The sequence below is a fragment of the Hemiscyllium ocellatum genome, chromosome 29 (genome assembly GCF_020745735.1).
Source record: "Hemiscyllium ocellatum isolate sHemOce1 chromosome 29, sHemOce1.pat.X.cur, whole genome shotgun sequence".
NCBI lineage: Eukaryota > Metazoa > Chordata > Chondrichthyes > Orectolobiformes > Hemiscylliidae > Hemiscyllium > Hemiscyllium ocellatum.
In genome coordinates this window covers 44,061,278-44,078,208 of record NC_083429.1, presented here as the reverse complement: position 1 = coordinate 44,078,208, position 16,931 = coordinate 44,061,278, and the positions used below count along the sequence as shown (strand labels likewise).

At 46.2% G+C, this 16,931-nt stretch overlaps 1 protein-coding gene across 4 annotated transcripts in view; it reads right to left on the bottom strand.

Moving 5' to 3' along the window:
- alg9 (ALG9 alpha-1,2-mannosyltransferase) overlaps positions 1-16,931 on the bottom strand; it is a 283,962-nt gene that overhangs the window by 256,493 nt on the left and 10,538 nt on the right. For all 4 annotated transcript variants that reach the window (XM_060846829.1, XM_060846830.1, XM_060846832.1 and 1 more), the window contains 5 exons: positions 8,881-8,951; positions 8,449-8,537; positions 7,743-7,878; positions 5,394-5,481; positions 1,207-1,312 (listed from right to left, as the gene is read on the bottom strand). In XM_060846829.1, coding sequence (XP_060702812.1) covers positions 1,207-1,312; positions 5,394-5,481; positions 7,743-7,878; positions 8,449-8,537; positions 8,881-8,951 — 490 coding nt within the window. The remainder of the gene's footprint in view (positions 1-1,206; positions 1,313-5,393; positions 5,482-7,742; positions 7,879-8,448; positions 8,538-8,880; positions 8,952-16,931) is intronic.

The following is a 16,931-nucleotide window of genomic DNA, read 5'->3' as shown; positions in this document are numbered from 1 at the left end:
CAATCTCCTCCCTCTCTAACCTTTCCCTGACCTTGACTCATTTATTTCACTATTCCTGCCCATTTTCTTAAAGCCTATCACACTTCCATCTCTTTCTTCAATTCTGAAGAGAATTCATGTCAGGTGTGAAAATTCAACTTTCTTTCTCTTTCCACTGATGTTGAGTTGCTGAGTTCAAAACAGCGATTCAAAGTAGTTGGTGTTATTTATTTAACATAGTTTTATTAAATTGCATATTTTTTGCAGAGAATTAGAAATCCAGTGAGAAGATTCCCAACACATTCAATCTGTTATTGAGAATTTCATGGATTATTGTAATCATAACATAGGATTGTCAGAAAAATTGGAAACAAACACAATGCTGGATAAACTCTGGTAGCATCTGTGGGGAGAGGAGCAGAGTTTTGCACAGTTAGTGATGATTTGTCCTCAGAACCATACTGGACTCGAAAAGCTAACTTGATCTTTCTCTCTCTCTCTTTCTCTCCACAGTTTCAGCTAGCTTTGCTGAGTTTCTCCAGCATTCTCAGTTTTCAGATTTCCAACACCCATAGTCTTTGGAAAAATTAAAAACTTCACAAACCCCAAATTCTACAGATTTGGCTTCACTTCATTTTTGTTCTGGTACTCGTTTTATTTTAAAATGATGATTGAATGAAGTTTACAACATAATAACAGAAATGACCACAACTATTCAAAATTCAAACATTTCTGACAGCTCTTGGTCTCCTGCTTGACTGACCTTCATTTGAAATGGTAACACAAAGCAAGGGTCAAGATGGTTAGCACATATTCAATTAAGCTCCTTAAAGAATACAATGTCAAAACTCAGCAATCATGACTTTGTACACATCAAAGGAGAAAGTGAGTCTGCAGATGCTGGAGATCAGAGCTGAAAATGTGTTGCTGGAAAAGTGCAGCAGGTCAGGCAGCATCCAAGGAGCAGGAGACTCGACGTTTCGGGCATAAGCCTGAAGAAGGGCTTATGCCCGAAATGTCAAATTTCCTGTTCCTTGGATGCTGCCTGACCTGCTGCCCTTTTCCAGCAACACATTTTCAGCTTTGTATACATCAAAGCCAAACTCACTGTGGCTCTGGTAAGAGACATATCTCAATTGGTGCACATTGCTGTTTTTAATATTTGACCATATTTTGTGAAGAAACTTTCCACAAACACACACCAAATGCACACAACCAAAAGCTTACCGTAAATGTTAGGTCCATGTGGGGTAAAAACGTTGTAAATAATTATTCTCAGGGGAGTAACCACCAACTTCCCATAGTAATAACTGTCCACCACAACAAGGGGGAGCTGCAACACAAACAAAGATGTCCTGATTTTTTATATAAGTTCTGCGTTATCTGCAGGGGATAGGATTGCTCGCGGACAGCAGGACTTCAACTTTACCACAACCTAGCAAGAATAATGTTGCACACTTTGCACTGCCATCAGCCATCATAAAGGCTCTTTGCTGACTGAAAGCAGTGAGGAGGAGGAGGAGGAAAGAAATTATAAGTCCATAAGACCGTCAGACATAAGAGTGGAAATATGGCCATTCGGCCCATCGGGTCCACTCTGCCATTCAATCATGGCTGATGGACATTTAAACACCACTTACTCACACTCTCCCCGTATTCCTTAATTCCTTGCGAGATTAAGAATTTATCAATCTCTGCCTTGAAGATGTTTAATGTCCTGGCCTCCACTGTGCTCTGTGGCAATGAATTCCACCGGCCCACCACTCTCTGAGACCTATGGGGCACTTTTTCACACAGAGTGTGGTACGTGTATGGAATGAGCTGCCAGAGGAAGTGGTGGAGGCTGGTACAATTGCAACATTTAAAAGGCATTTGGATGGGTATATGAATAGGAAGGGTTTGGAGGGATATGGGCTGGGTGCTGGCAGGTGGGACTAGATTGGGTTGGGATATCTGGTCGGCGTAGACGGGTTGGAACGAAGGGTCTGTTTCCGTGCTGTACATCTCTATGATTCCAGCTGAAGAAACGTCTCCTCATTTCCATTTTAAATTGATCGCCTCTAATTCTAAGGCTGTGCCCACGGGTCCTAGTATCTGCCTGACGGATACAAATTCCCATCGTCCACCCTTTCTAGGCCATCTTGTAAGTTTCTATTAGATCTCCCACAACCTTCTAAACTCTAATGAATACAATCCCAGGATCCTTAGTCATTCATCATATGTTAGACCAACCATTCCAGCGGTCATCCGTGTGAATCTCTGCTGGACACGCTCCAGTACCAGTATGGGCTTCCTGAGGTGTGGGGCCCAAAACTGGACACAGTATTCCAAATGGGGCCTAACCAGAGTTTTATAATGTCTCAGTGGCACATGACTACTTTTACAATCCAACCCTCTTGAAATAAATGACAACATCACATTTGCTTTCTTAACCACGGACTCAACCTGCAAGTCAACCTTTAGAGAATCCTGGACTAGCGCTCCCAGATCCCTTTGTAATTCGGCTTCAGGAATTTTCTCACCATTTGGAAAATAGTCCATCCCTGTATTCTTTTTTTGAAGTGCAAGACCTCGCATTTGCTCACATTGAATTTCATCAGCCATTTCTTGGACAACTCTCCAAAACTGTCTAAATCTTTCTGCATCCTCCCCACCTCCTCAGAACTAGCTGCTTGTCCACCTAACTTCGTATAATCGATGAACTTCGCCAGAATGTTCACCTCAAACACCATGGGCCCTTTAACCTTACTCTGCAGTCTCCCATGAGGCACCTCATCAAAGGCTTTTTGGAATTCTAGGTAGATAACATTCACTGGGTTTCCTTGGTCTAACCTACTAGTTACCTCTTCAAAGAATTTTAACAGGTTTGTCAGGCACGACCTCCCCTTACTAAATCCATGCTGACTTATTCTAATCCGACCCTGCACTTCCAAGAATTTAGAAATCTCATCCTTAACGGTGGATATGAGAATTTTACCTAAAACCAAGGTGAGGCTAATCGGCCTATAATTTACCATCGTTTGTCTTGATTCTTTCTCGAATGAGGAGGTTATAACAGCGATTTTCCAATCATTTGGGACTTTCCCTAACTCCAGTGATTTTTGAAAGATTACAACCAACACTTCCGCTATTTCCTCAGCCACCTCCCTCAGAACTCTAGGATGTAGCCCATCGGGGCCAGGACATTTATCAATTTTTAGACCTTTTAGCTTTTCTACCACTTTCTCTTTTGTAATGGCTACCATACTCAACTCTGCCCCTTCACTCTCCTTAATTGTTGGGATATTACTCATGTCTTCCATTGTGAAGACTGACACAAAGTATTTATTAAGTTCTTCAGCTATTTCCTTATCTCAGAGCACTCGCCTTCCTGCATCAAATTGGAGCAGCCCAATTTCTACTTTTGCCTCTCGTTTGTTTCTTATGTAATGAAGGAAACTTTTACTATCATTTCTAATATTACTGGCTAGGTTAACTTCACATTTAATCCTCTCCTTCCTTATTTCTCTCTTTGTTATCCTCTTTGTAATCTTCCCAATCTTCTGATCTCCCAGCGCTCTTAGCCAGTATATAGGCTCTCTCTTTTTCTATGATACATTTCCTGACTTCTTTTGTTAGACATGGATGTTTAATCCTCCCCCACCCCCGGATAAACTTTCTTTTCTTTGGGATGAATCTCTGTACTGTGTCCTCAATTACACCCAGAAACTTCTGCATTTGTTGCTCTACTGTCTTCTCCACTCGGCTCTGCTTCCAATTGATTTTCGTCAGTTCCTCTCCCATGCCCTTGTAATTACCTTTCTTTACCTGTAACACCATGACATCCGATTTCATCTTCTCACTTTTAAACTGCAGACTGAACTCTACCATATTATGATCGCTGCCTCCTAAGTGTTCCCTTACTTTAAGATCTTTTATGAAGTCTGACTCATTACACACGACTAAGTCTAGAATAGCTTGCTCCCCTGTTGGCTCCATCACATGCTGTTCCAAAAAGCCATCCTGTAAGCATTTCATAATTCCCTTTCTTTGGATCAACTGGTATGCTTTCCTTTATTGGTCAGAGTATTGAGTATAGGAGTTGGGAGGTCATGTTGCGCTGTACAAGACATTGGTTAGGCCACTGTTGGAATATTGCGTGCAATTCTGGTCTCCTTCCTATTGGAAAGAAGTTGTGAAACTTGAAAGGGTTCAGAAAAGATTTACAAGGATGTTGCCAGGGTTGGAGGATTTGAGCTACAGGGAGAGGCTGAACAGGCTGGGGCTGTTTTCCCTGGAACATCGGAGGCTGAGGGGTGACCTTATAGAGGTTTACAAAATTATGAGGGGCATGGATAGGATAAATAAACAAAGTCTTTTCCCTGGGGTGGGGAGTCCAGAACTAGAGGGCATAGGTTTAGGGTGAGAGGGGAAAGATATAAAAGAGACCTAAGTGGCAACTTTTTCACGCAGAGGGTGGTACGTGTATGGAATGAGCTGCCAGAGAAAGTGGTGGAGGCTGGTACATTGCCAACATTTAAGAGACATTTGGATGGGTATATGAATAGGAAAGTTTTGGAGGGATATGGGCCGGGTGCTGGCAGGTGGGACTAAATTGGGTTGGGATATTTAGTCAGCATGGACCGGTTGGTCCGAAGGGTCTGTTTCCGTGATGAACATCTCAATGACTCTACGACTATGACTGACAACATTATTCACCCAGTCAGCTTGCATATTGAAGCCCTCATGATCACCGGGACCTTGCCTTTCTGACATGCCCAATCTATTTCCTTGTACATCTTGCGCCCCTGGTCCTGACCACTGTTGCGAGATCTGTACATAACTCCCATTATGGTTTTTCTGCCTTTGTGGTTCCTCAACTCCGCCCACTTAGACTCCACATGATCTGACTCTATGTCATTCAGTGCTATAGATTTAATTTCATTTAATAATAAACAAGGCAACCCTGTCCCCTCTGCCCAGCTCCCTGTCTTTTCGATAAGTTGTAAATAACTTGGATGTTTAACTGCCAGTCCTGAACCCCTTGCAACCACACCTCTGTGATGCCTACCACGTCATAATCATTCACAACGATTTCTGCTGTTAATTCTTCTACTTTGTTACAAAGAGTTTGAGCATTCAGGTAAAGCACCTTAATGCTAATTTTCTTAACCTCATGATTTCCATCACCTCTAGGAGTATGTCCTAAGTTATCCCTCCTTTTTGTTCATTCCTAGTCTGCCTCGAAATTAAACATAAAACCTGCACACATTATCCTTCTAAAAGTCTCTTGAGGAGCAGTTTGCCCACTGTCTATCCAAGAAGCTCCTTCTTGTGTGCATGAAGGAGGTGCTAACATAAAGGACAATCTACAGTCAAAAAAGGGACAAAACCTACTTTACAAGTACTTCTAGATTAATCCCCTTGATACCTACCAGAAAGAGCAGCAAAGCCACTACTGTCCATATAATAAAACTCTGGAACTTTCTCTTCAGTACCACCAGGTCAAATGCTATTGGTAGCCTAATAAGAGGAGAAAATAAGGATTAGATTTACAAAACATGCACTAAAATAAGATTTAGGTGTACTAAATTTATTTCAAAAATACAGATCATAAAACTGATTTTGTCTAAAATAGACAGAGGGGTAAGGCTGAACGCACAGTACTTTGGGAAAACACTCAGGTTATTTTTAGTGGGACTAAATGCAATGGGTTTGTAAGGAGACAGTAACACAGTGACAATATTACTGTGCCAGTAATTCAGACTAACATGCTGGAGAAGAGTTCAAATCTCTCTGCAGCTACTGGACTTCAACACATTAATCAAACAATCTGGAATAAAATGTTAGGACGCATGAATAATAATTATGAAACTATGGAATTGTTGCAAAACTCTTTCTGGTTCACTAATGTCCTGTATTCAGTCTGGTCTACAGGTGGGTCCAGAGGCACAGCAATCTGCCCTCGGAAATGGCTCTACAAGCCACTCCACAGCTACATCCAAAAGCCCCGAGGCCACACCTGCAGCCACTCAAGAACTCCGCTCTCAAGGGTTCTTAAAGATGGACAATAAGTGCTGCCATACCAATCTGTCCTACCCCAAGAACAAAGTAAATTAAAAGGCCCTTTAAAAACAGTAACAGGAAGCGCTAAAAATATACAACAATTCTGTCTACATCTGCAAGGAGACAAAAGGTCAGTTAATATTCTAGGGGAAGATCTTTCTTCATCCAAGTCCCCATGCAAATCAAATAGATTTTTCCTTGATCAGTCATAAAATCGTCTGCTGCGTTAAAAAGAGCAAATGGCAACAATGGGACGGAGGGGAGGAAAGGAGAGGACAATGTATTACAGTCGGTTTCACCCACACGAACAGATAGAACCTTACAATCCCTGCAGTGTGGAAGCAAACCATTTAGACCACACCAACTAACTGAAAAGCATCCTACACACACCCATCTCATCCCTGTAACCCTGCATATCCCACGGCTAATCCACCTAGCCTGCACATCCCCGGACACTACAGCTCAATTAGTGTGGCTAATCCACCTAGCCTGTACATCTTTGCATTGTAAAGGGAGGAAACCCAAGCGGACATGGGGAGAATGCACCCAGGTCCCTGGTGCTGTGAGGCAGCAGTGCTAACCACTGAGCCACCGTGACGCCTTAGATAGGCCAAGTATTTCAAGTTGGAGACTTCCAATTAACACATCATTTTACAAGAAACATTGGAGTCCAAATAAAATCATTCAAAAGTATATCACTTTGTTACAGCTCAACTCTTCCACTTCTTTGTTTCAACCTGGACTCTGGAGGCAACAGAGACAGACTGAGGTAAGACAGTGCACAGGGATCAAATTAATATCATGACAAACATTTGTAAATGTTCACTTGCATCTTTGCAACGATCAGATTTTCCAAATTAGTGCTTCATCCTCCCACGTTTCCCCCAATAATGTTTAATTTTTATTCCTTGGCATTTCCATCTTTAACCAACCTTGAGTTCACTGGTGGTTGGACCATTGTAATGTACACCTGCAGAAGTAATTCCTTTATTACTCAGTATTAAAGGTGACACTTGTTGTATGACTTGCACACAGGATTTGCAAGGCCTTGCCTCCAAGGGCGATGGAAGATTCAATGCTGATACTGAAAACAGGATTGGATAAACAGCTGAAGGGGCAAAAAAACCTATTTACCCCTTTTCCATGTTTCTGCCCCTGGTCAGAGCTGCCTTTCTCTGCTCCCATTCACTGTTTATTAAGTTCATAAGATCTTGGAGCTGAATTAGGCCATTTGGCCCATTGAGTCTGCTCCCCCGTTTGACCATGGCTGATATGCTTCTTACCCCCATTTTCCAGCAGCCTTCTCTCCCTATCCCTTCAACCCATTACCAATTAAAAATCTGTCTAACTCCTCCTTAAATTTACTTAAAGTCCCAGCATCCATAGCACTTTGGGGGAAGCAAAATTCCACACATGAACTTTTCCTCGTTGTCCAACAGGATAAACCTCAGACAGTAGAGCAATTTCTGGCTCGCTAGAAACTATGTGATCCATATAGTTTCAAAAGAGGAAAAATAAGAGACTTTCTTCACAGTAAAGGGTAAAGACCTGGATGAACTAAATAGTTCTAATAAAAAGCCAGTACAGGCATGATGGCCCAATGGACCCCAAGTACGCTGCGCCATTCTATGGTTAAGGTAATTCCACAAGGATTGGTAGCTTCAAGTCAGACAAGTAGAACATGGCTGCTTCAGAGTATCTTGGTGAGATGTTCTTACCCAAGAGCTGCACTGAAGGGCCATCCCAAAATGGCTCCGGCTGCTACTCCCAGGATAGCCACAGCATTCTTATCCGTAAACCAGCCAGTCATTGCAATTAGAGTTGTGTTCATGCAGAAGCTACTGGGTAGAAATGCTGAAAGTAAGGGAAAGAGAAAACAAGAAGGCATCAAAAACAAAATCAATCATCTTTACGCTTCACTGTTCACGGCTGTCAAAGGAAAAAGCTAACAACATGAAGGGGAATCTAAACTGCAGGCCAATCAGAGCAATCAGGCTCCTAAGCCCCAAACACCTTCACCTTCTTGTTCCTTGACCTTTTTTATGACAGGTTTGCCTCGTTAGAGCTTTGCAGTTTGGAATGGTCCTCCATAGCCTCAGAAACGTGCAAGCCCCAAATCACACCCCTTGGTATCAGTGACTGGAGATGTCCGCAAATAATCAAGACCGTGGAACAGAATCTTGCCAGCCACTGAACGCCGCATTCACTGGCAAGAAAGTTGGGAAAACAATGCGAGGTCAGCCATTGGGAGACTCCTGACCCACAACAGAAACCCATGGGTAGATGTCATCCTCAAATTGACCAACAATTCCCCAGTGAAATACTGAGTAAGAAGTTGAGTTTTGGTTTGTTTCTTTCAGCGCAACTCTTGGTCTTACATGTAACTTCACGCTCTCATTCCCACAAATGCAAGTCTTTACTCACCAGCTGCTGAGCAGAACATCCCAGTACTCAAAACCATGAAGGCCAGCATTAACCGCCCAACATGGAGCCCAAACTTCTTGCAAACAGCTCTGGAATGTAATCAGCATGAACACTTTCATTGATACATTATATTAAAACAATTAAAATGCTTTAAACCAAAACCTCTAAATATGCAGCAAGTCTGTCAGCACCCGGAAACCAGAGGTTAATATTCCGCATGCTGTATATTTGAGAGTTCTGACAGTCTATGTTCTAAACATTACATCTTTTCCACATGAGCACCCAATTACTTGCTGGATATTTCCCTGGATTAACCACTGGATATTTTTCCAGCATTCCCCTTTCTTTTCTGCAACTTTCCAGCAGTATCAATTCCTATGTAAATATCAAAACAGGAAAGCCATAGACTGATAGATAAATGCATCAACTTACTTGTAGAAGTACAACTCGCAAATGCAGCAGAAAAAGGCTAAGAGACATCGTAAGAAGTAGAAGACAAGTACCTGGAAAAAGAAGACCCTCCATATTAAAGCAAATAAGTTGCAAGGTCAAACATCAACCACTAAACTGAAATCATAAAAATCAGTATCTGTTGTACTTTAGCGTCACATTCAGAGTAATGTAACCAAGGGCAACTCTATAAACTCCCCAAAATAAAGCAAAGAACTGCAGATGCTGGAAATCTGAAACCAAAACAGAGACTGCTGGAGAAACTCAACAAGGTTAAAATTTCAAATCCAGTGACCCATCTGCACTAAAATAAAAGCACATTACTGCGGATGCTGGAATCTGAAATCAAAAGAGAAAATGCTGGAAAATCTCAGCAGGTCTGGCAGCATCTGTAAGGAGAGAAAAGAGCTGACGTTTCGAGTCTAACTGACTCTTTGTCAAAGCTCTTTTCTCTCCTTACAGATACCGCCAGACCTGCTGAGATTTTCCAGCATTTTCTCTTTTGGGGACCTTTCTGCACAACTGCTCAGAAATGTTTATTCTGCTTTCTCTATGCAAGTGCTGCCAGAACTGCTGAGTTTCCCCAGCAATTTCTGTTTAAGCATCCTTTCCTTAAGTTTCCGTGCTGTTTACATTCATGTTTGGATGCCCTTAATTAGCTGTGACCTCAGTAATGTTACAGATAAATCTTATTTGAGGAATGATAACTGGCTTTGGAGGCGGTGCAGAGGAGGTTCACCAGGTTGATGCTGGAGGTGAGGGGGTTACCCGATGAGGAGAGGTTGAGCCGCCTGGGCCTATACACACTAGAATTTAGAAGAAAAAGAGGGGATCTTATAGAAACTTATAAAATTACGATAGGTAGGGGCAGGCAAGTTGTTTTTGCTGGTGGGTGAGACTAGAACTAGGGGACATGGTCTCAAGATTAGGGGAGTAGATTTCAGACAGAGATGAGGAGGAACTGCTTTCCCCAGACAGTAGTGAATCTATGGAATTCTCTGCCCAAGGGAGCAGTAGAGGCAGCTTCATTAAATTTATTCAAGACACAGTTGGATGAGTTTTTGCATGGTGGGGAAAATAAGGATTATGGGGATAATACAGGTAGGAGGAGCTGAGACAATGGATAGATCAGCCATGATCTTAATGAGCCATAATAGGGAAAGGGAGACTGTGCCTAACCTTAAGGAGCATGGGATCTAATCTTTAAAGCTATTTAGTTTCCAAAAGCAAGGCATGACTCACAAATGGATTGCAAAGTATTTTTGGCTGCATTAATTAGTTAATAGGAAGGTACGTTTGCTATAGTTTGTTTGTATTAACTGACTATTCATTACTGTAAGTAAGGGATGAACATGTTTAAAGTTGGTAGATCTTTAATTTTGAGCCAAGATTACAGTGTTCTCACTTGGCTGGAAGAGAAACACATAGATTAAACCAAAAACACAGGACAGCAATTTCTGTATCAATATGATTACAAATGTGAAACTGAATTTAAAAATGTTGTGTTACAATACCACCTTCAATTTAATGTAAAACAGAATGTTCTGGAATGGGGTATAGTGAAATCTCACTCTGTTTAGAGGTAGAGCTGAATGACTTGGTTAATATGAGGAAAGGGCCGATAGCTAATAGAAAATCACATGATAGGTATATCTCGGCAGAAAAGATGTGTTGCTGGTCTTTTTGGACTGGGGTTGAATGACTTAGAGGGGAAGACTAAAATAGCTACTGTTTTATTTTAGGTGTTGAGTAATATAACGAAGAAACAGATTCTCTCCAGATTCTGGTTCAAGGGATGGGACCTGTGGAGGTTAAGAACCCAGGAGATGCTGAAATGGCTCTTATTGCTGGGAATCAGATTGAAAGTCCTTTTATCTAAACTCTGAGTATCCTCAAAGGATAGTGGAAGACAAGTGTCACAAGGAGGAGGGAGCCTGTTGTCAAGCTTTGGTTAGCATCAAATTAACGTTCAAGTCTACTTATTTACCAAAAGTATGGTGTGACTTACAGATGTGTCAAATAGTTTGACAACATTACTTACTTTAGATTTTTAGATTAGATTCCCTATAGTTTGGAAACAGGCCATTCGGCCCAACTAGTCCACACCGACCCTCCGAAGAGTAACCCACCCAGACCCGCTTCCCTCTGACTAATGCACCTAACACTACGGGCAATTTAGAATGACCAATTCACCTAACCTGCACATCTTTGGACTGTGGAAGGAAACCAGAGCACCCGGAGGAAACCCACGCAGGCATGGGAGAGTGTGCAAACTCCACACAGATTATACTTAAGAAGTTATAGAGTCAATACAGAATAACAGCACAGAAACAGACCCTTCGGTCCAACTTGCCCATGCTGACCAGATATCCTGAATTAATCTCTAGTTTCATTTGCCAGCAATTGGCTCATATCCCTGTAAACTCTTCCTATTCATATACCCATCCAGATGCCTTTTACATGCTGTAATGGTACCAGCCTCCACCATTTCCTCTGGCAGCTCATTCCATACACACACCATGCTCTGCATGGAGAAGTTGCCCCTTAAGTCTCTTTTATATCTTTACAATATATCTCTCACCCTAAACCTATGCCCTTTAGTTGTGGACCCCCCCAACCCAAGGAAAATACCTTGTCTATTTATCCTATCCATGCCCCTCATGATATTATGAACCTCTGTAAGGTCACCCCTCAGCCTCTGACACTCCAGGGAAAATAGCCCCAGCCTATTTCAGCCTCTCCCCACAGGTAAATCTTTTCTGAACCATTTCAAGTTTCACAACATCCTACCGATAGGTAGGAGACCACAACTGCATGCAATATTCCAACAGTGGCCAAACCAATGTCCTGTACAGCTGCAACATGACCTCCCAACTCCTATAGTCAGTACAACTGGTTTTCCAAAATGAAGCCAAAAGTCTGCTGCAAGAAACCGTGATTTCAGAAACATAAGAACATAAGACGCATGAGCAGGAATATGTCATCTGGCCTGTCAAGCCTGCCCCACATTCAGTAAGATCGTGGCTGATCTTTTTGTGGACTCAGCTCCACTTACCCACTCGGGCACTATCACCCTCATTTCCTTTCCTGTTCAAAAATCTATCTTTGCTAGTTTTGGCTAGTTTCCGGAGGATGCAAACACCAGATCCTAACATCATTCTGAGACATTATTAATGCTGGAGCTGAAAATGTGTTGCTGGTTAAAGCGCAGCAGGTCAGGCAGCATCCAGGGGACAGGAAGTTCGACGTTTCGGGCATAAGCCCTTCATCAGGAATGAGGAAAGTGTGTCCAGCAGGCTAAGATAAAAAGTAGGGAGGAGGGACTTGGGGGAGGGGCGTTGAAAATGCGATAGGTGGAAGGAGATCAAGGTGAGGGTGATAGGCCGGAGTGGGGTGGGGGCGGAGAGGTCAGGAAGAAAATTGCAGGTTAGGAGGGCGGTGCTGAGTTCGAGGGAATCGACTGAGACAAGGTGGGGGGGAGGGGAAATGAGGAAACTGGAGAAATCGGAGTTCATCCCTTGTGGTTGGAGGGTTCCCAGGCGGAAGATGAGGCGCTCTTCCTCCAACCGTCGTGTTGTTATGTTCTGGCGATGGAGGAGTCCAAGGACCTGCATGTCCTTGGTGGAGTGGGAGGGAGAGTTAAGGTGTTGAGCCACGGGGTGGTTGGGATGGTTGGTCTGGGTGTCCCAGAGGTGTTCCCTGAAGCGTTCCGCAAGTAGGCGGCCCGTCTCCCCAATATAGAGGAGGCCACATCGGGTGCAGCGGATGCAATAGATGATGTGTGTGGAGGTGCAGGTGAATTTGTGGCGGATATGGAAGGATCCCTTGGGGTCTTGGAGAGAAGTAAGGGAGGAGGTGTGGGCGCAAGTTTTGCATTACCTGCGGTTGCAGGAAAAGGTGCCGGGATTGGAGGTTGGGTTGGTGGGGGGTGTGGACCTGACGAGGGAGTCACGAAGGGAGTGGTCTTTGCGGAACGCTGATAGGGGAGGGGAGGGAAATATATCCCTGGTGGTGGGGTCCGTTTGGAGTTGGCGGAAATGACGGCGGATGATACGCTGTATACGGAGGTTGATGGGGTGGTAGGTGAGAACCAGTGGGGTTCTGTCCTGGTGGCGGTTGGAGGGGCGGGGCTCAAGGGCGGAGGAGCGGGAAGTGGAGGAGATGCGGTGGAGGGCATCGTCGATCACGTCTGGGGGGAATCTGCGGTCTTTGAAGAAGGAGGCCATCTGGGCTGTACGGTATTGGAACTGGTCCTCCTGGGAGCAGATGCGGCGGAGACGAAGGAATTGGGAATACGGGATGGCGTTTTTACAGGGGGCAGGGTGGGAGGAGGTGTAGTCCAGGTAGCTGTGGGAGTCAGTCGGTTTATAGTAGATGTCTGTGTTGATTCGGTCGCACGAGATAGAAATGGAAAGGTCTAGGAAGGGGAGGGAGGAGTCTGAGACGGTCCAGGTGAATTTGAGGTCGGGATGGAAGGTGTTGGTAAAGTTGATGAACTGTTCAACCTCCTCGTGGGAGCACGAGGCAGCGCCGATACAGTCATCGATGTAGCGGAGGAAAAGGTGGGGGGTGGTGCCAGTGTAGTTGTGGAAGATGGACTGTTCCACATATCCTACGAAGAGACAGGCATAGCTGGGGCCCATGCGGGTGCCCATGGCAACTCCTTTAGTTTGGAGGAAGTGGGAGAAGTTGTTCAGGGTGAGGACCAGTTCAGTCAGTCGAAGGAGGGTGTCAGTGGAAGGGGACTGGTTGGTACGGCGGGAAAGGAAGAAGCGGAGGGCTTTGAGTCCTTCGTGATGGGGGATGGAGGTGTACAGGGACTGGATGTCCGTCGTGAAGATAAGGCGTTGAGGACCGGGGAAGCGAAAATCATGGAGGAGGTGGAGGGCGTGGGTGGTGTCCCGAACGTAGGTGGGGAGTTCTTGGACTAAGGGGGACAGAACCGTGTCGAGGTATGCGGAGATGAGTTCGGTGGGGCAGGAGCAGGCTGAGACAATGGGTCGGCCGGAGCAGTCAGGTTTGTGGATTTTGGGCAGGAGGTAGAAACGGGCGGTGCGGGGTTGGGGGGCTATGAGGTTGGAGGCGGTGGATGGGAGATCCCCTGAGGTGATGAGGTTATGGATGGTCTGGGAGATGATGGTTTGGTGGTGGGAGGTGGGGTCATGGTCAAGGGGGCAGTAGGAGGAGGTGTCCGCGAGCTGGCGTTTGGCCTCAGTGGTATAAAGGTCGGTGCGCCAAACTACTACCGCGACTCCCTTGTCTGCCGGTTTGATGGTGAGGTTGGGGTTGGAGCAGAGAGAGTGGAGGGCTGCACGTTCTGAGGGTGAGAGGTTGGAGTGGGTAAGAGGGGTGGACAGATTGAGTCAGTTAATGTCACGGTGGCAGTTGGCTATAAATAGATCAAGGGCGGGTAAGAGGCCAGCACGGGGTGTCCAGGTTGATGGGGTGTGTTGGAGGCGGGAGAAGGGGTCGTCACAGGGTGGGCGGGAGTTTTGGTTGAAAAAGTAGGCGCGGATGCGAAGGCGGCGGAAGAATTGTTCAATATCTCGCTGCGTGTTGAACCCATTAATCCGAGGGCGTAGGGGAATGAAGGTGAGGCCCCTGCTGAGGGTGTGGGACTGGAGCTGGGAGTGGGGGCGCGGTTATGGGCAGAGGCAGGGATGGAAATCGACGTGGGGCGGGGTTAGACGTGGTGACGAAGCTCGGTTCACAGCGGTATAAAGTAGAGGTAGTAGTTTGGCGCACCGACCTTTATACCGCTGAAGCCAAACGCCAGCTCGCGGACGCCTCCTCCTATTGCCCCCTTGACCATGACCCCACCTCCCACCACCAAACCATCATCTCCCAGACCATCCATAACCTCATCACCTCAGGGGATCTCCCATCCACCGCCTCCAACCTCATAGTCCCACAACCCCGCACTGCCCGTTTCTACCTCCTGCCCAAAATCCACAAACCTGACTGCCCCGGCCCACCCATTGTCTCAGCCTGCTCCTGCCCCACCGAACTCATCTCCGCGTACCTCGACACGGTTCTGTCCCCCTTAGTCCAAGAACTCCCCACCTACGTTTGGGACACCACCCACGCCCTCCACCTCCTCCATGATTTTCGCTTCCCCGGTCCTCAACGCCTTATCTTCACGACGGACATCCAGTCCCTGTACACCTCCATCCCCCATCACGAAGGACTCAAAGCCCTCCGCTTCTTCCTTTCCCGCCGTACCAACCAGTCCCCTTCCACTGACACCCTCCTTCGACTGACTGAACTGGTCCTCACCCTGAACAACTTCTCCCACTTCCTCCAAACTAAAGGAGTTGCCATGGGCACCCGCATGGGCCCCAGCTATGCCTGTCTCTTCGTAGGATATGTGGAACAGTCCATCTTCCGCAACTACACTGGCACCACCCCCCACCTTTTCCTCCGCTACATCGATGACTGTATCGGCGCTGCCTCGTGCTCCCACGAGGAGGTTGAACAGTTCATCAACTTTACCAACACCTTCCATCCCGACCTCAAATTCACCTGGACCGTCTCAGACTCCTCCCTCCCCTTCCTAGACCTTTCCATTTCTATCTCGTGCGACCGAATCAACACAGACATCTACTATAAACCGACTGACTCCCACAGCTACCTGGACTACACCTCCTCCCACCCTGCCCCCTGTAAAAACGCCATCCCGTATTCCCAATTCCTTCTTCTCCGCCGCATCTGCTCCCAGGAGGACCAGTTCCAATACCGTACAGCCCAGATGGCCTCCTTCTTCAAAGACCGCAGATTCCCCCCAGACGTGATCGACGATGCCCTCCACCGCATCTCCTCCACTTCCCGCTCCTCCGCCCTTGAGCCCCGCCCCTCCAACCGCCACCAAGACAGAACCCCACTGGTTCTCACCTACCACCCCATCAACCTCCGTATACAGCGTATCATCCGCCGTCATTTCCGCCAACTCCAAACGGACCCCACCACCAGGGATATATTTCCCTCCCCTCCCCTATCAGCGTTCCGCAAAGACCACTCCCTTCGTGACTCCCTCGTCAGGTCCACACCCCCCACCAATCCAACCTCCAATCCCAGCACCTTTTCCTGCAACCGCAGGTAATGCAAAACTTGCGCCCACACCTCCTCCCTCACTTCCCTCCAAGACCCCAAGGGATCCTTCCATATCCGCCACAAATTCACCTGCACCTCCACACACATCATCTATTGCATCCGCTGCACCCGATGTGGCCTCCTCTATATTGGGGAGACGGGCCGCCTACTTGCGGAACGCTTCAGGGAACACCTCTGGGACACCCGGACCAACCAACCCAACCACCCCGTGGCTCAACACTTTAACTCTCCCTCCCACTCCACCAAGGACATGCAGGTCCTTGGACTCCTCCATCGCCAGAACATAACAACACGACGGTTGGAGGAAGAGCGCCTCATCTTCCGCCTGGGAACCCTCCAACCACAAGGGATGAACTCCGATTTCTCCAGGTTCCTCATTTCCCCTCCCCCCACCTTGTCTCAGTCGATTCCCTCGAACTCAGCACCGCCCTCCTAACCTGCAATTTTCTTCCTGACCTCTCCGCCCCCACCCCACTCCGGCCTATCACCCTCACCTTGATCTCCTTCCACCTATCACATCTCCATCGCCCCTCCCCCAAGTCCCTCCTCCCTACCTTTTATCTTAGCCTGCTGGACACACTTTCCTCATTCCTGATGAAGGGCTTATGCCCGAAATGTTGAATTTCCTGTTCCTTGGATGCTGCCTGATCTGCTGCACTTTAACCAGCAACACATTTTCAGCTCTGATCTCCAGCATCTGCAGACCTCACTTTTTACTCAAAGATTATTAATGCTAGGCCCTGGTGTGGAGCCTGTGTAAACCGCTGCTAAGGACATGAAGAGTGAATCATGTCGTGTCAGCAAAAAGAATGACTCCATCTGAGGGACACGAGTGAACCAGTTGTTCTCCCAACAACCTTGCAACTTTCAAGCTCATTTCTGTCCTGGTGCTGTCCAAATATATTTCATTCTCTCCCACAATT